Source organism: Anguilla anguilla, chromosome 14 (assembly GCF_013347855.1).
Source record: "Anguilla anguilla isolate fAngAng1 chromosome 14, fAngAng1.pri, whole genome shotgun sequence".
Classification (NCBI taxonomy): domain Eukaryota; kingdom Metazoa; phylum Chordata; class Actinopteri; order Anguilliformes; family Anguillidae; genus Anguilla; species Anguilla anguilla.
The window spans coordinates 8,552,586-8,572,496 of record NC_049214.1 but is presented as its reverse complement, the minus strand read 5'-3'; the positions used below and the strand labels follow the sequence as shown (position 1 = coordinate 8,572,496).

The 19,911-nt window shown below is 38.9% G+C and overlaps 1 protein-coding gene across 4 annotated transcripts in view; it reads left to right on the top strand.

The window, feature by feature from the left end:
• Positions 1-1,266: 1,266 nt before the first annotated feature.
• The window catches only part of arhgef28a (Rho guanine nucleotide exchange factor (GEF) 28a), a 69,907-nt gene continuing 51,262 nt past the window's right edge, over positions 1,267-19,911 (top strand). For all 4 annotated transcript variants that reach the window (XM_035391988.1, XM_035391991.1, XM_035391990.1 and 1 more), the window contains exons 1-5: positions 1,267-1,551; positions 8,169-8,212; positions 12,207-12,357; positions 13,451-13,747; positions 18,716-18,905. In XM_035391988.1, coding sequence (XP_035247879.1) covers positions 8,180-8,212; positions 12,207-12,357; positions 13,451-13,747; positions 18,716-18,905 — 671 coding nt within the window. In that variant the 5' untranslated portion in view covers positions 1,267-1,551; positions 8,169-8,179. The remainder of the gene's footprint in view (positions 1,552-8,168; positions 8,213-12,206; positions 12,358-13,450; positions 13,748-18,715; positions 18,906-19,911) is intronic.

Sequence of the window (19,911 nt, the reverse complement as noted above, 5' to 3'; positions counted from 1 at the left end):
GAAATACATATAAATGTAAAAACAAAATTCAAAAACTGTTTGTATCATATAACATGGAATTTTATTGAATTACCTCAGTGTGTGTTAACTTTTAAAGTTAGGTGTGCCAAGTTAGTTTTTATCCCACCCACAGGGTAAAATGCAATTTTTCACTCCCAGTACTTTTGGTCAGATTGCTAGTGAATGGTATGTCCTGGAAATTTCATTGAGGTATGTAATCATAGCCAAGTGATGTAGGCTGTTTGTATTAAAAAAAAAAAAAAAAAAAAGATTAACCTAATATTTTCAGAATTGAGCCAAATACCAAAACAGTCTCCACTCTCCCCTATTTCTGTCATGGTTTCAGTATCAGCAATTTACCACTCTGATAAGAATATCCTTATTATATTTGTCATTTATTAATCATTTATTCACGTAGCTCCCTAGCTCCTCCACATAAATGCTTTGACCTTGGCTGCCCTCTGCCCTACGTTTCTGTCAGGTTTGTTTAGATATTATTCTAATAGGGAGGAACCCTGAAAAGGACACTGTCAATGGCAAAGAAGTGTATTAAATGTGCAGATATATGCAGATTTAACATTGTACCCTGGCCATAGAAATAAATGAAATAAGTTCATATAGAATGTCTATGATCATTGGAAGTGTTTCATTGGTAGAATTTTCTTTACCAAAGACAAAAAAAAGCACATTAACTCACACTCTGCAAGTGAGCATTCTCACGGGTTGGACAAGGATAAACAGATGCCAGATAACTTAAGTGGTTTGTTTTTGTTTAGAATTTCTGCTGACAACTTCCATGTTGGAAGAGGGAGATTTCTTTTGTTCTGAAGTAGCCTATAACAACAGTGAGGACATTGTTAAAGAACAACTCAGCTTGTGATTAACTTGGAAACACCACACCAGTATAGAACACTTCTTTTCTCCTCAAATGTATATTTGTATCCAATCTTATCCAAGGCTTCAAGTAGGCTACCAGACAAACAGTTTAGGGGAAAAGGGTATATGGGTTTACATATATGTCCCAACAAATACCTTAACAGCTGAAGTAAAAAAAGATCAAAATATATTGTTGCTCCCATATGGCTGTGTCGTCCTCTGCACCTTAGTCTATGAGCTCGTAATGTTATGTGGGTTTCCTCTCATTTTTTGTAACATGCACCTGTCGAAGTCAACGGGTTAAACAGACTACAGTTGCGCTGTCAGCCAGGTTGCGTCTATGAACACGTGACGCTGTTATTGCACGTCTTTCCGTGTGACCTGCCTAGAGCCCGAGGAGGGAGGCTGGCTACCACCCCGCACAGTAAAATAAGCGAGAAAGCCGGCGAGCCCTGCCACACTGTAGTACCGGTGCTCGCTGGAGACCCGAGATCTGGCTTTCCAGGCTGCTCTTCTACTCTTAATTTGCGGAATAGGCGTACATTCACATGACCTTTTTCTGTTTTGCCGTTTTACCTTAACGTTCGTCAACTGGAAAAGTTACAAGGATGTGGGAATACTGAAGTCTTATTTTGAGAGTTAATTCGCACAGGTTATGCTGACGCGCGGATTGAGGTAAGGTGCAATTTCACTGTAAACGAATGCAATTGCAGCTAGCTGACATTTATTTGTCTTTTTACGAAATTATTGTTGTTTGTACCTGTTTGTAAGAGGAAACTCGAGATGATTTAGCTAACTGTTTACGTGCATGCTTCACAGTCCTTTATTGATAGCAATGCCGATATCACTGTTGGTGGCAATCTGTGCGAGTTCAAATCCATACTGGGAAAACAAGAACAACTTTTATCATTGGCAGCTGTACCTACAGTGCGAAGCATTGTTCAGCTTTAAGATACAAACCGCAGCAGCGTTTATTTCTTTTCCAAAATGGGGTTAATTAAAGATCTGGGAAATGTTTAATTTTGTTGTCTAGTTTATCGTTCGGAAAGTGTTTAGAAGTAATTTTTCAGACGGTTTTGCAACTGACTAAGTGAATCATATAACATGATATAAACAGTTGTGTATCACTTTGTAGTGCGTTGTTCCCTACGTTCATTAGAGCAATCAAGTCTGTTATTATAGGCTATCTGTTGTGTTGAAACAGGGATGCATTTAACCACGAAATGATTTTCCTTGAAATGTGTGTTTGTGTTTAGCCAATACACGCGAATCAGGTCTTATTACTCATCACAGTTGTTAACACGTAGGTAACTAACGGACATGAGCCTCACTTAAATGTATGAATAAATACACTAGGTAGTGTCATTTTTTTGTTAAAAATCTGAATAACAGAGCATACAATTTAAATGAAAGCAAGTGAACCGTATATTCATGTCTGGTTTCAGAGAAAACCTGTCACAGAAAACTGTAGAGAATGTGCAAGCTGTGGTGATGTTGAGTTTAATACAGAGCAGGCAGATGTAGACAGTTACAAGGGCATCGGAAAAGCAATCTGAGGCCGCACAGTTCAGCATAAGGGATGCTGGGAATGCATCATTGGTACCGATTAAACTGTAGTGTAGCAGGCTATGTTAATTTGCAAAGGCCGACAGTGAAATAATGTTAAGCTGTTTCTTTTAGCTAGTTGCTTAAAATATTGTATCAGATCTTGTGTGAATAAATATGTGTTAATGTTAAATTTACATGGGTTTAAATGTAATACACGTTTCATATAATATTTGTGTTTGTTTGAGTCTCAGTAAATATAAATGTAGTTGAGCTTGTCTATCAAGGTTTTTACAACCCTTACTTGTAAATGCAAATCATTGTTTAAAATGGAAGGATTCAGAGTTACTACATTCTGATTTATGAAGTAGGTTGCATTGAAAGCACTGAATAAGAGCTTATTTTATTATTTTCCAAAATAATTTCAGACTTGGAGGAGGAGGAGGGCATTATGGGTCACCATTCATTTGCATTGTTCCATGCAACACACACAGTGGCTCTTTGTAGAGAAACACAGGATTCCGATTGCAATAGTTAGCATGAACAAAGAAATATTACATCTCATTTGGAAATGCATTGTGAGTTTATTGCTGTTGTCTCTCAACATGAGGACAAAAAAATCAGAATAAATTGATCAGAGACATATGCCAGTGCATTGGTCACAATCAACTGATTGATACACTGTTAGGAAGCAAGAACACACTGGTGGGCTCAGCAATAGCAAACAACCTGGTATGGAAGAACACTGTAATGGATGACCAAAGAATATTTTAATTTGTGAAGAAAAACACCTTTTCAACTGAACAGATCAAAACATTCTCCAGATGAAGGCAAAGACTACCATAAAGAGAAGTTCACACCAGCATAACCTCAGAGGGTTCACTGCAAGATGCAAACCACTGGTAAACCTCAAGAACAGGACAGCCAGGTTAGAGTTTTCTAAAAAGTACATTAAGAACTGTAGGACTCTGGAACAAAGTCTTATGGACAAATGACGTGAGTATTAACCTGTACCAAAGTGATAGAAAGTGGAAAGTGTATAATGAAAGGGACTGCTCATGATCCATAGCTCCCACTTTGTGAAACATGGTGGAGGTATACTAAGCATCTTTGGCTGCCACTGGAACTGGCTCATTTGTGTTCAGTGATGATGACTGCTGATGGCAGCAGCAGGATGAATTCTAAAGCATACAGAAATATCTGCTCATATTCAACCAAATGCTTCAAAACTCATTGGATGGCACTTCATTTGCAGCTGGAGAATGACCCCAAACATACTGCAGAAGCAACCAAGGACTTTTACAGGGCCAAGAAGTGAAATTCTCTTGACTAGCCAAGTCCATTTTTCATCCTGAATCCTACTGAACATGCATTTCACTTGCTGAAGACAAGACTGAAGGCAAAATGCCCCTTAAACAAACAGGAACTGAAGATGGCCACTGTACAGGCCTGGCAGAGAATCACCAGGGACGATGCTCAGCATCTGGTAAATGTCTATGAGTTGCAGACTTCAGGTAGTCATCAAATGCAAAGGATTTGCAACCAAGTACTAAGTATGATTACTTTATTTCAGATTATGCTAATTTGTCTAAAAAAGCTACTTTTGCTCCCTTAAAGTGGGGGTGGGGACTATGTATTAAAAGGATGGTGATTCCTGCACGGAACACCCAATATGGAAGCAAATAGCCTGAAATTAAAGCTGACAGTCTGCAATTTAACCTCATATTCTTTGTTTAATTTCACTTTCTATGTGCTGGAGTACAGAGCTGAAAAAGCAAAAAGTGTGTCACTGTCCTAGAATTTTGGCATTTAACTGTATTTTTGTTGTACATTTTTATTGTAAATAGAAGAGATGTATTGGACACAACAAATCTTTGTAAAAGAGGCAAACATCTTCGCATTGCTGCACAATGCATGGTAGAAAATAGCCTCCTGTTTCAGGGATATTGTTACTTCAGATTACTTTTCCTTATTCTTTTTCAGACAGGACTCAAATACATTTAAGCTTTCTGGGATCCTCATCTTCAGCAGCGAGGGCTGAAACTGTCAAATCACTCTTCATTAGCAATTTTAAAACAGAGCCTTTCTTGCAAATAATGATATTTTAACCAGTATTACTCAGGTCTTCATTCAGTATGGTCACTCATAAAACATCCGGTCACCCGCAGACGATGTATGCTAGTGTACGGAAATGCATTGGAACAACACCACTGAAGACATGCATTTCATTTCAGCATGCTCAGCTTCATTACATTACAGAATTTAGCAGATGGTCTTATCCAGAAAAAGTCACACACACACACATTATTTTTTAAGTTTAAGGATTTTTTGTAAAAGGGCTGCAGACATTTTGATGGATCTACCCAGAATTCATTTGGGGGCTACTGTGCTGCATACCCTAGTGGCATAACGTGATGTTTCCTGCTTAACAAAGCCATAGAAGTAAATGGTGAATAAGGGTAATGGAATGTTATGCGTCCTGTTCTAAAGCGTGAGAGAAGTTCCCTTGCACGATTCTAGCATACGAGTTAAAAGATTGGATCAGCGGTGGATGGATTTTTGCCTGAAGCCTGTTCCTGCAGATGAATTATCACAAATTATATCATGATCAAAGCAATGCAATCATTGTTTTTTATCAGTTCACAGTGTTCGCACAAAGGTAACTGTTAAATCTGTTGCTGTATTTTTAAAAATGTATTATTTAACCTTTATTTAAGCAGGGTGTCCTACTGAGACCAGAGATCTCTTTTGCAGAGGAGCCCTGCAAACAATACATATTCAGCCTTGCACAAAAACCTTATACATATGAAATGTCTGAACAGAGTATACAGTACATATGAGATAATTATACATAGCAATAGCATGCATAACACAGCCTGGCAAAAACAGTATTGTGACTAGCGATGGAGTGCCTGTCGTAGTCATTATGGCTGAATATCAGATACTTTACCAGCTATGTTACAAACAGTTATGAGTTACCTTGCGGGCCTGCTGACCATTGGCAGTACGTACTGGAATGGTCTGGATGATTCCCAACACACTAAAACAGCATCTTAACAGGATATGCGACAAATACTTATCCTTCTTATTATGACTGCATTAATGGCATACCAGATAATAACTGCATTGCAGTTCATTTTGTACCATGCCTGTGCACTCCAATTAAATTGGGAATTTCTGCCATTTGACTGTCTTTGGTTCCTGTATTCATCTGTTCTTAAGACAGTTGAATGGGTACAAAGCAATTAATCAATTATATGCAATACTACAGGTAGATAATGCCATGAGAAAAATTAATGTTTTTTTTTTTTTTTTTTTTTTGTTGACTGTGGTGTGAAAAATAATCTTTTCAGGGACACTGAATATTGCTGAATTGGACATTAGTTCATCATGGTATATTGGCCCAGATTGTGATGGGCTGAGAATTAATTCAATAGAATCTCCAAGTTCCCTCTGATTAAGTCATGTGATGCAACTGTATGTATGTAATTTAAATTGTGTACTACACTTTGTTTTCTTTTTCCTTCTTAGTCTGTCTGCTCGTTATGTGATGTGGAAAGAGAGCAAGGCCTAAACCTAAAACATTTCCAGCCCATACATGCTTTATTGGTTTTAGCAGCAACCAAGGAGAGACTAAGCCTGAAACACATCTATGGTGTAGAGTAGAGACCGGGTCCCTCCTTAGGGTCACCTTGGCCCTGTATGTGGTGGTGAAGACGTTCACTGAGGCCTGCTCAGGAAGTGAGCACAGTACTGCTGGACAGGCAGGCTGTCTGTACTGATGGCCAGCAGTGGTGGCTGTGTTTGCAGACAAACGCAGACAAATTGTTTTCCTTGATACGTCAGTTTTCTCCTTGTAGCACACTAAAATGGTTTAGACCAGGGCTTGTGCAACCCAGTCAATGTAACTGAGTGTGGAGTAGTCTTGATTGTGGCCATATTTGAAGGTAGAATGCTGTGATTGTGCAATATGTATATACTTCAGCAATCTAGACAGACTTGCAAAGAAAATGCAGTTTGTATGTACATTGAATGACCTATTTCAGTCTGTAAGTCTGTAACATTGTGTTTACTTGCAGTGCACTTAACGTTTGAAGGATTATCAATTTACTCTTTGCAGATGATAACAGAATGACGTGACTGTGAGTGTTATCACATGTAGTAACTTGGAGCAAGACATTTACGAAGATGAAAACAAATGGCCAAAGGGTAGAGGACGCACAGAAATACTGACACACACACAGACACTGACATACACTGAAATAAGTAACAGCCATTAACACAAAATAACAATGGAAAGAGTTGCATTGAAATGATTAATTTGCATTCTGAATGAAATTCTAATTATATAATACTAAAGGTAAAAACTTATTTATAGTTATGTACAGCTGCAACTACCACTAAATATATCAACTAAGAAATTAATACTTTCAGTTCAGTTTAACTTTGAGTTGTAAGACTAGCTTTAGATGGAAACAAGCTATTAATAGTTCAGAGAGTTAAGTAGTTAAGAGTGAAACAATGAGGTAACTGATAATGTACTGATAATGTAGGCCGTGTACTGTAGCCATATTTTGTAAAGTGCAAGTCACAGCAGAAACCCCTAGATTAAATAACCTCCTGGTTCCCCTTGTGAACACGCCAGCAGTAACAGCTAATAAGCTCCAGGAGAACTAGACTCAAAGAGGGAACTGATGGCGCATGGCTATTTACATGCAGATAACAGGGTCGTGTCCACATCTGCTTCTTCCGGGTACACAATGCTGTAAAGTGTAACCTGGGCATCCATTTTTATTGCCCTGGTGATAAATAAAGCGCCTGTCCATTAGATAGGAAATATATAACGTACAAAGACAGGAAAATGAGAACAGACTTTGATGTTTGAGGTCATTTTCTCATGAATGTTTCATCCTTTATGCCTCTGTTTACTGGACACAGCCCAGTATTACTGTTCGGTTTTTGTGTTGTAAGTTTCTCTTTACACAAGTTGCGTGAGGACACTGGCATTGTTGCTGTCTTTGTTGTGCCATTGAACTCCTTGGCTGCTAGGCGTGGTTAATGTAGTTTTAATGAATCATGAAGTATTGGTTTTGCAAGTATATGGAAAAAAGGCAAGTGGCAGTGTAATGACAATGAAAGAAATATGAACCTTGCTGGTTATGCAATTTTCCTGTTTCTTTGTGCTACAGAGAGTAGGGCTGAGAATTGAAATGGTTTTTCTCATGAAAACAATAATATAAATTATTATTTTTGCGATTCATTATAATCAGTAGCTGTAGGTAGGTCAGTAGCTGTAGGTAGGTAACTATTAAAAAGTATAGGAAAATGTGCAAGAAAATAATTAAAATATGGAAAAAGTATTCAAGTATTTATACTATATATAAGAAAATTATTATTATACATAGTGAGAACTTGTACCACCCCCATCAGCTGCTATTTTTTTTAATGTATTGAGCTATTTCCTAATTTTTACCACTCAGAGAGGAGACTGATGTGTTCTGCTTACTGTGTGAAGGCCTGTGGGCAGATGGTTTGTTGATAAGATTTTTTTTATAGCTGCTTATGGGTTATTTCAGCCCAGCAATTTTGTTATGCTGTTTTATGTGAATAAATACTGACCATACGCCAGTTACTCTGACAAAACATAACAGTTTCCATTACCTTGTATAGATTAGTGTCCACTCCTGTTGTGTAGACAGTCTAACTAGGTGTGATTCTGTTGTGAAAGTGTAAATGTGTCTCTGCAGATGCTGAGGGAATGGAGCTGAGCAGACGAGAAGCGCCTCTATATGTAAGTAGCGCCTCCCCCCCATCCTTGTGACTCAGGATGATGGCATCATTTAGTAACAGGTGAAACCAGAGTCTCAAGGGTCTGTGTCATTCTGTATGTACCTAGGGACATTAAGATTTAAGATTAAGATTAAGATTCAAATTACGATGTGAATGAAAATGTACTTCAGTATCAATACATTTTCATTGTTCTGGTTAATACAAAAAAAGATATATTCAGGTCTGGCTATGTTTCTCATGTGTTCAGTCTCCTTCTATTACTGTGTAACTAGTTGAGGTAACTGAGATTGAGTGACTTGGATAAATGTTCAACATTAACAATGCTCCAGTCCTCACGAAAGTTACTTCAGATGTGATGCTCGATGAAGTCTTCTAAGCGCAACAATATTTTTGTTTAGCTACTTCTACTGTTTCTTACATTTCTGCATGTACTGAAAAGTGCATGTGAGGAAAAAGCATGGACACTTTGGACAAATCCAACACCTATTATGAGGAGAGCACGGGCTTCAGTGCCAAGAATGAATTTTAAATGTCCATTGTGAATTGTCACTGCTGAATAATAGGAGGCGCATCCTGTGTGGAAGATTCTGGCTAGCATTCGGGTTCTGAGCATGTGCGATGTCTGGACTGTCCACATGTGTCTGCGAAGCGGGAGTGTTTGGCTTCCGCTCAGGAACTGCCCCGAGAACAGTCTGATCTGAGCACAAGAGCTCCCTGCCCGTCAGCGCAGCGCTCATCCGGAATGTTTGGCTAATGCGCTACCGTTGGCCGGCAGTAAGTCATCACCTGGTGACTTACAGACTGCATGCCGGTTAGTAGATAAAATGAAAAGAATGCTGAGGCCTCAGGCCTTCTTCTGAGGGAACGGAGTAAGTCAAAGACAGGGCAGATCTGAGCAGTCTGAGGTTTGGTTGAATGCTGACTAAAGTATCAGAAGCGACACAGCCGTAGTCCTCTTCGCTGTATTCATCAACATAATTTTGTAGCTTTTATTTGGAGCAGATTGTGTGAGTGCATTACAATACTGCTTTCTCCAGCATTATTTTAATTTAATGGGAATATTCTAATGAATATTAATTTTTCTATTCACAATTCAAATGGTCTTTTGTTATGAAACAGTGAGTACCCTTTTGAAAGCTGCATAATACTGTCCGCATAATGCTGTGTTAGAAAATGGTTTGTCAGTTGAGAGGATAAACAGTGGTTGCCCGGAATGAGGAAAAATTATTCTGTAAGCACTTGCAGGCAAATTCAGAAGGGAGAATACGCCATTTAGCTCACATTCACATTTTTTATATCGGGCAGGAAGCGTTGATATTTTAACTGGACATTAGTTCTTACGTTCTTTGAATGTTTGATATCTTTGCTAAGGCTCAGAACAACATTAATATATCCTTGGCTGATCATTCCGTCGATTAAAATATGTCTCTGAATAAAGGACCTGTCGCAAGCCAATTCACATGAAGGAACAAATTGTGATATAGGCTATTGTAACAGAGAAGAAAGCCATTTGGAGTGACTGCAGTACATGTCAGTTTGCTGTATTGTACTATCCTTATATGGACCACACCTTACCAAAGAAACTTGGTAATGGCAAACTCTCAGAGTATGGACAATGCAGGAAATGTCATGGGTGTGCAGTAGTATGCAGTTAACTACTTGGCGCATGCCCTTCTGAACCAATGTACGGTATCTCAGTTCTGTCCTCAACCAAACCCACTCCTGTTAGAGCTTGGCTGTGTTTGGCAAGATATGTAAATGTAGGATTTGGAATGTGTATAGTTATAAAAACTGTTTTTCAAAAAAAACATCAGTGTTAAACATCAGTAATTACTTTCACATTTCAGTATCTTCTTTTATTGTAAAAAATTACAATATTGTATTAGAAATTAAATGAAAAAGAACACTTAATGGGAATGCTATAGTAATAAGCACATTCGATTCGTTTTGTTGAAAGTGATTTGATTAAATATGGTCCTCAGTCTTTCAGGTTAGATTTTTACAAATCACCACTTGCCACATCAGCATTCACACTTTGCCAACTTCTGATTCACATTCTTGGTCACCTTCAGAGCCAGAAAAATACTTTTTAAAATGAACCTGTTTCCCGTTTAGTGGATAGGCCATAAGTGTTGAAATGATGGTAAACGCAGCACTAAAGTCTTCTTCTCTGTAGGTTAACCCTGTTTTTTAAAGTATTGTTGCCATACTTGACACCGTTCCAGTATTTTGTTGGTTGTCTTTGGGGTCGTTCAGAGGTCACAGCCAAGATAAACCAGGACTGCGAATAACAAGAGCACATCTCCTGTCTTCCCACTGTGCCTGTGACATAATGCACGGCCAATTACATGTCTTTCGCCCGGCCTCAGCCACTTTGGGACGGTGCGAATGATTTTCTTTCATGTCGGGCTAGAATTCCGGCTGCAGTTTATGCCCGCCCTTCTCAGTTTTTTAGCAGCCTCTGCAGACTAATTATGGTAAGAAACTAAACACCCATTGTTGGGGCCCCTTGCAGACGGGAGAGAATCACAGCCGCTCATTCAGAATCCTGAGAAACGGCTGAAGGGGAAGATGGGAGAGTGACATGTTGATCCCACATGAAAGGTCTTCCTGGAGAATTTTTCCAACATAGTTTGTCAAAGGTTTGGAAGAACCAGATGTTCAGGAAGCTTTTTTAAAATGTCAAAAAAGGAAAGTTGTGTGAATAAATGCGAAGACAAACAAACTTATTTTTCTGATGTTCTTTAGTATATACCAGTAATTATCTATTTTACTTTGTTTTAAGAAATCATTCTTTTCAGTAAACTAATTTTCATAATATTTTGTTATTTTTCACATCGATGGGGAAAGGTTGCAAGGTTGTACTGATGTGGGTTTTGTTGCAAAAAAAAAGATATTTATTTTCTAAGTTTTCCATTGGTTTTGTTCACTGACACAGCCATGTATTTTGAATACATTTTCTAAAACTTTAATCATTGTGCAGCGTATACCCATTAACATATTAGTAAACCTTTTCAGTGGATGATTTGTATAAAGTCAGGAAATTGGATTGCATTGCTTCTGAGGTTTTGCGTTCCCAAAAGAGTATTTTGTTTCTGCCTGCTGTTACATGTTCCCCATTTTCCCCATTATTTAATGTACCTTTGTTCCTCTTTCCCTATTACCAAAGCTACTACTTCTACTGTCTATTCTACTGCTACTGTAACTGCCTTAACTGTGTTCCTCGGTAGTACTCAGATATCATTATCTATCATTTATCCAGGCACAGGCCTGTTTTTACAAGCATGTCACTTTTTTAAAACCCTCAGGGAGAAACATGCCAAGAATAATCCGTATTACAAGGTCATCCAAAAGCAACAGAAGAACATGTTGACTGATATTAAGTGGGCCTATGTGTATTGCCTAACAGAACAGACCTCCTCTTCCTCCTGCATAAGCTACACCTTTCCTGGTCTTGTCCAGTTGCCCCACTAACTAGCAATTAAGCCTTTTAGTGAGGTCCCCTTACCATCACTGTTCTATACCAACACTCGTGTAGAATCCCTAATATTGCAGTGCACCAGCAGACATCAAAAAGATGAAGATAAAACTGTTTGTTAAAATGTGTATACTTGCTTTTTCTGTTGTAAATGTATAGTTTTTCAGTTCATGATGTAAACCAGTTATTACCTCGTGGACACAACTTTTGCTTGGTCCTTGAATATTATAGCTATGGTACTGTAGGCCTGATAGATTGTGTGTTATTTTACTGTGGGTCAGAATGACAAGTTGAACTGCTGTCTGTTATTGTGAGCATCTGTTCCTTCCCGGTATCACACCTTGCTTTTGAGTCATTGCATCAATTTGTAGATTCCCTGATCTATTTGTACTGGTGTATTTCAGCTTTACTTGCTTTACTAGCCTCCTGCTCATTCCCCTGTGTGTACCTGTGTGCATGTGTGTGTGTGTGTGTGTGTGTATGTGTACACGCATGCTTGTGTGTGTCCATGTCCCAGGGGCAGCTGCAGGCCTGTGTGGTATTGCAGAATCCTGAGCCTGGTCCAGAGGAGGCTGAATTCTACATGGTATGGGAAGGGTCCACATTGGACCACATTGCTGTGGCTCAGAGAGATGATGATGGTCGTACCCTGCACTTCACTGTCCCCGGTGAGTCCCATGCAGTATCACAGACTGCCAAATAGAGGCTTCTCTTGTGTACCTCTGCTTTAAATGACCTCAGAATCCATTCTAGTTCCATTTTTATTAAATTAGTGCTAAATGATGGCACTTTCTAGCACATGTGAGGTATATATACATGAATTAATTATTTCTAGTTAATTGTTAATTATATTAATCAATGCTGATGTTTTCCTGTGTCTTGATTTTGCATTGTATCTACATTAGCTCGATAACTTCATAATGGTGACTCATTTTAATCCACACGGTGTCCATCTTCACTGGCACAACATAGCAAAATCTGGCTTTCTGCCTGTGTTTCAAACTCTGATCTCGAATGAACGTTGGTTGGCCCCACGTCTTACAGAGGCAGGCTTCGGGATCCAGGGTCTAACAGGTGTAACAGGCGTGGTCCCGCCGTCTCTCCTCGAGTCAGAGTGCCATCCGATATGAGAAACGGAGAAAGGCCGAGGCGTGTAGTGTTGCTGAGGGTAACACAACTCCCAGGCAGCTCATTCGATACTTTGAACAGATGCTTCGGGACTTACTGTTTGGGAGAGAAATAATTTCAATAATAAAGGGGAGAGAAGAGCAGCAGGGGATTGACAGAATGCGGTGCTTTTTTTTCATCTGAGTGGGGAGAAAGCTGAATCTCCCCCTTAACGTCAGCGAAGGCAGGAGATAAAACGAGCTGCTTCCTGAGAAGCTGGGTCAAAACCAGCCATCATTGTGCAATTGTTGCGTGCGGCTTTTGCCCTTAATTTTTAATCAGTAACCGGTTTAGTTATACCATGCCTGTATTTTCCCTTTTGCAACTAGCAGCTCTCAACTTGATTTCCCAGTGTTCTGCATCATAACTGGACAGTGACTTTATGGTTCTGTTGCATTAAACGTTTCTGGCAGGTTTCCTGTGCAATATTTAATTACCACTGGAATAATTGATTGGCAAAAGACAGAGTGCATATTTATTTTCATTCTGTGTTCCTTGTGTAAAGTTGTGTCTTTTCACTTTAATAGTTAGTACACAAAGCATACTTTAAGTATATCTGTGTGACCAACCCTTGTTGCTATCTTTCACCTCCAGGTCATAACCTCGCAGAGGTGGTCTCTGTCACTGCTTACCTCTACGTTGCGGGCAGACCCATCTCCTGTCTTGGCAGATCCTCTCTTGAGTATGTCCAGGATGATGCTCAGGAGCTGGCAGAACTCTTGATCTCCCATTCTCAGTGCCCGCGAGCCAGCAGCTGTCAGGACATCTTCAGCAGATTCGGCCTGGAGGATGAAGCCACCAGCAGGAAGCTGGATGAAAATGTGACAAAGGCAATGGCGAACCTGGGCTGTCTGTCTGCATGGAATGTCCCCGCAAGCCAATCAGGAGAAGGTATTTGAAATGTTTGGTCAAGGTCACCAATGCCATGGCGACAGAGACTAACAGGGAATTGAAGTCCAGACTTGATGGAGTGCTGGATACTCTCTAGTTTAAAGGCATATGGTGAGCCTAGGCTGAATGGCCTGCTCTCATCAGTGAGCATTCTTATGATCTTTTCTTCTTAAAGTTGAAGGTTCAATGTCAAACTAAGCCCTACAAGATACTATTTAAATGGGATCTTGGACACTCAGAATTAAGACAGATGGGCTTGGGTCATGTACATATGGTAGACTGTAGATCTTTCCATGTTATATGCCATTGGTCAAGCTTCCCCATGTCACAGAAATCAAGATGAGCTCCTGTGACCAATCCAGACGTTGCTTCCTATATAAGGAATGACCTAATTAGCACACATTTCCACTGGTGAAGTTTTCCCCCAAAGTTCTTGTTTTCTGGTTGTTGATCTGAGTTTCCAAGATTAAGCTTGAAAGACAGTTACCTTAATGTCAGTGTTTAATGTCAGTGACTCTTTTTATTAGTGTACATTGTTCTAGCTGGAATGAAATGGGTTGCTTTCATGAAATTTCCTATGCTCTGTTTTGAAGCTATGCCAAATCATATTAAGTTTCCGGTGATTGTTTCTGACATCCACGCTTAAGAAAACATTTGATGAATGTTTTTCCTGGTCCATGCCATATAGATTACAGTTAAGCATGCCTAGTGCATATTTCTTGGGGCAATTGTCTCTGCTTGTCTTGACATAATTCCTTATTCCATTACCAACTCCTCTTTGATTAATTATTTGAGACAAAGTGACTTTAAAAAAAAAACTAAAGATACAATATAATGTATTTAAAAAGAAATCTTACTGCCCAGCTTTTCAGTCTAAATATTTTTACATTAATAATAGGTTATTTTATTGTTACTAACTCCTCTGTCATGAATGATTCCAAATAGTGTGACTCATGTTTTAAAAATAGAAGGCATGTGACATAATCATAAAATTTCTTACTGGCCAGCTATTCCTTACTTAAAAATAGGTACTGGGACAGTTCCATCAGCAATGATGATATGAATCATCTCTGTTGCCTTTGTATATAAGTCAGTATGCATAGTCTGCATAGTCTGTCCCACATTTTCCTAGAGTTCACTGTGCTGAGTGTGTGGAAAATGGTAGGTCGTTGGACTATGCCAAGAGGAGGGAGTATCAAAACAGGGCGGCGTGGTAAAAAATAGAACATCAGAAGACACGGTCTCAAGGTGCAACGGATCAAAGAAAATGTGTTCTCAAAGGTGGAGCAATTACAGCCATTAGTGTGAAGAAGATTAGCACTGGAGAGGTTTGCTGATGGCTCCATTATTTTTGATCCCATATGTTTCACTCTGCAATAACAATAATCACAGAGCTCACATCTGACTGCCTAATCTACGTAACCAGTATAAAAGCCCTTGGCTAATAGCATGTATATTTTTCAAAGGAGAGATTATGAATTATTTTGGAAACTATTCTCCATTTTTAAAAAGTGCCAATTCACAATCATTTTGTTTGTTATTCTGTTCTTTGATTGCCATAAAAGATGGTCAATCAAAGAAGTCTGTGCAAAAGAAGTGAAGAAGCTGGAACAGGATAAAATCTGAGCAGGATAAGATCAGTCAAGGCCGCAACAGATGTGCTGTATCCTGAGGGTATTTTCTAGGCTGAATAAGTGAGTGTGCTTTTGCTTTTTAATGCACAGTGCAAATCTGATTCACTTCTTAGTGTAATTATAATAGCCTGTTTTCTACTCGCATGACAATCAAATGTTTCATTGGAGCTGTCTGACTAAATTCTGCAAGGATGTTGGGAAATTCAATTTTAGGGATCATACAACCATATTTCCTGCTCTTTATGGTTACTGTCTGGCAAATGATGATATCTTTATTTTTGCTTTAAATAAAGTCCATTGAGATGAATTTTCAGAATTTAAAATGTTTAATGGCTTCTCAATGATGCTATCCTAAGAACAGGCATTGCATGTGTCAAGAAGGTGTAATCTATGTATAATCTATGAATGTAAAAGTTCAGAAATAGTAAATCACCAATGTGATTGCCTGCAAAATGCCGTACATTCACCAGCTGCTATTTGTGCACATTCTTTTGGAAAATAGAATGAGCCAATAATTTGGTGAAAGATTCATGGAGAAAGAACTTTAAAGCCTTGATGTATTCTCATAGTTGTTTGGTTACTGACCTTTCCAGCTTTCCTGTTAAAGGGAGTTAAAATCCCAGAAGCAATGAGCTGATTATCATGTGACTGTGTTATGAGGACATATTTTCAGGTTCAGTTTGTTTTATTGTATTGCACTACTTTTTCAATGGATCACATTGTAAAGCCGGTTCATCTTAATTTATTTAATTTATTTTATTTTATTTTTTTAGTTTTAATTACTGCATGAACAGTCATGATTACTTCCACTCTTGCATATGTTTGTTGACGGGTTTGATTTTCCTGTGCAAATGTCATCACATTTACTTATCCGGCAGTTGTATGAAAATTAGTCACTTTGAATCAGATTTATTTCTAGTGCAGCATGAGTTATCCATCTTCACTGCTATACTAAGCACATCTACCCTAATTTGAAAATAGATGAAGAGGATTAATGTCCCATTGTTGTCTTTTGATTATTTATTCTATCATTCTCAGACAGCTCTTTATGAATCAGACACATCTGAGATGTCTCTTCTGGCTGCCCTTGCACTTGAATTACTACTAGCTTTCAATGTTAAGAATCACCTTCCATACTATGTCAGTCAAGAGGAGATGGTTGACTGGCACAGTAACACTGGGGACTTTTGGACAGAATAGCCAGAGAACTTTTTAAATGGCGCCATACAACTTAAAACGTAGATTATTCCCAACCATTTCAATGTATAACCCTCTGAATCTCCACCTGGACATTGGACCTATGACTCTCATAAGACCAGTTTCTGGCTTTGTTCTCATGGTCATCATGCACTTTGGTTTCTATTCATCACAATATATTATTCTGTTAACCTAACCCAGGCGTATTTGAAAAGGCATGTACTGTTTACTGTTCTTTTCTTAAGCAACCATCTCAGTGCAGCACAGTGTTCTGCTGTAACACAGCGTGAATGGCTGTGTTGTGTTATTTTGTCCTCTTAACCTTTTGTGTCTGCTAAAAAAAAAACGTAGCATGTACAAAGCTGTTCCCCTCTAAACAGCTGAAGCTGGGAGGCATACAGTATGAATGACTGTCAGCAGGAGCTGGCCTCACTGGGGAAAGACAATGCTAGCAATGGCTGACATTCTTCCAGAGGTTCTTACATAATAGAGATTGTGTGTGGTAAATTGTGCAGCTTAATTTGTGCTTGGCATTGAGAATTGGTGCAATTGTGAGTCAGTCTGAATTAGCAGGGGGATGGCTGTTTCGTGTTTTCTACTCATTTCTCACTCTAGAATTTATTTTCACAATTTGTGGTAATTTCAAGAGACGGAAATGTGGGCTGCTTTTGTCTGAAGGATCTGCTTTATTTAGCTTGGGTTCAGATTTATGTAATTTATTTATCTTAGGTTCAGATTTATTTAATTTCATGATTCCGAAATTAGAATTGATCATGTGTGAATAACTGTGTGAATCCAGTGAATATAATCAATGTGATCAAACAAACCTCGAATTGGAGCGGTACAGTAATTGTCAATAATGAACAAAAGACAGCACAACTGCAGTGCTAAACCCTGTAATAACATGACCTTCAACGCACAATTGTTTGGAACACCGGACAAACCGGTTTTATTTATGTAGTGATACTTCTGTCTCTCCAGGGACTAGTACGTCTAGTACACCACTCAAGGAATTGTGCCTGCAGAGACACATATTAGAAAAGTATAAGTCATAATGAAAGTCTTCACAAAGTCAATGAAGAACGTCCTCAGCTTATTGGGTGACAATAAGCCAATGACATTTGTTTCCTTTTTTTATATTGCCTTTTATAATTGTTTTGCATTTAATGTTATCTTTTACTTCTTCTTTTTTAAAAATATATACTTATATATAATTTTTTTAAAATATGTAATGTTTATTTTTTTTTAAAACTGAGTCCACTGTTAGGATAGCACAATATAAAATCTTATATTTATGTTTATAAATGTGAATAAGCACTTTAAAATGAATGTGTTCACATGAACAGCCTCTGAAAACACAACATCGCTGTACAAGCTGCTTTCGTGTTACTTGAAGTATATTTTCTTAATCCATACATAAACTCCCTCAAATGTCCCTAAACAGGCCATTATAAATCCAGCGGGTCAACATAAACTTCTGTAAGCATCTAATATGTCCTTCATTCCACATACATGGTGTCTGGACCAGTCAAAACCCCAGGAAATGAGCTATTCCTTTAAGAACAAAATTAGTAAAAAAGATGTCCAAAAATTTTAAATATTAGAGTGCTTGAAGTGTTGTATTGGGCAAAGGGCCCTTCTTGAGCCATGGCAAATGTGTTTTGGCAAGCATGTCACAATAAGACAGAAGGAAGCAGCATGAAGCACACAACCACAAAATGCCAAACGTGTCATATTCAAAGTTTGTATTACAGGAAAATAACAACTCATTCAACTGCTATAAATGTTGTTTTTAGCATCTTTTCTACTTTTCATCAGCACGCATTACCAGTGTTGTCTATTGCAGACTTCGCAAGCACAGGCTCATGTGAAGCTGACATTGATGTGTTTTGTCCCAGAGCAATTTAAAGAATCTCAAGCAGCACTGATCAATGTTTATTCCCTCAAAAACAGTATGATATTTTCTGGAGAGCGATGTCATGTAAATCCCTTGACCTTTTCACAGACTAAAATAATTATCACAAATCTTTCTCTTTCCTTTTCTCTCTCTCTCTTGCTGGCTCTTATTCCTCTCCTGCCTCTCCCTCCCTCCCTCCCTCCCTCCCTCGCTCTCTCCATGTCTGTCCTGCACGTACAGAGTCCCCAGCCCGGCCCAGGGAGACTCTCCTCCACCTGACTGAGCGTCTGGGCCTGCCGCGGCTCTCCCAGCTCCTCCTGCGTCACCCGGAGGGCGTGAAGGCCGTGGCCCCGCCCAGCGAGGAGGGGGAAACGCCCCTGCAGCTGGCCAGAGAGTCCAACACACCGGCCCTGCTGGAGCTGCTCGCTGAGTGAGTCTGTGCCGTGACATCACTGCTGCAGGACGGAGATGGAACACTGCCATCGTCCAATATTTACAGTACCATCTGCCACGACCAGTCTCCCCATGGTTAAACAATACGCGCCAAAGGTTTCCCCAGGAGAACATCCGTGCGGTTTCACATCTCCCAGGAAACAGCCTCGCGATCTGATTGTTTTCCGATTATGGCAGCCTGACTGAGAGAAATAAGTGCATTATATCAATGATAGCTTTGTTTGATGTGCTGTGACCTTTTGTCCCTAAAAACCAAAGCCCGTAAAAAATATCCTGCTCATAAATGCTCGTAAAAATCTAATTTCTATGCACTATGCAAAGCTCCCTCTGGTGGCATAGTTCCCAGTTCATCGTTTGATATTTTAAAGTAGCACAACAATGCAGCATATATTTTCACTTTTCTTTGACCTCTAGCGGAAATCATTTTGAATGAAATTACATCTGAATTGAAATTTGATAAAGACATAAGATTCATATTCTGCTGGAGGGTAAAAGTAAGGCAAGCAATATGAAAGGACATCTCTTCCTCATTTCAGTATAGATTTTCAATAATTACCCCAGAGAAATATAAGTTACAAAAGTTCAGAGGAACAGCAGGTGATTCATGGCCAGATGCCTGGCTGTAACAGAATTATTTAAAAATAAAATCAATATTTATTGGCTAGACCCTGTTAAGCATCATAGAGATAGTCCTTTTCACACACTACAGCTTTTCAGTATCTTTTTTTATCATCAACTTGAAGTAGCACCACCAAAACTCACACAGTTTTGTTAGCATTTGTAGCTTAAATTGTATAATCTGTTTGTTATTTGTAAAGGCCTAAATCTGTACCTTAAAGCTGAATGGTACTGACAAATGCCAGTGTCTATGTTGCTTGGAGACAGGCCCCTTTCCCTGTTTTCTGTGTAGATATAATTAGATCTAATGCATATTGCTGCATTGGTTGTTCTAGTCTAGAATCCTAAACTGTTCAGAACTGCTG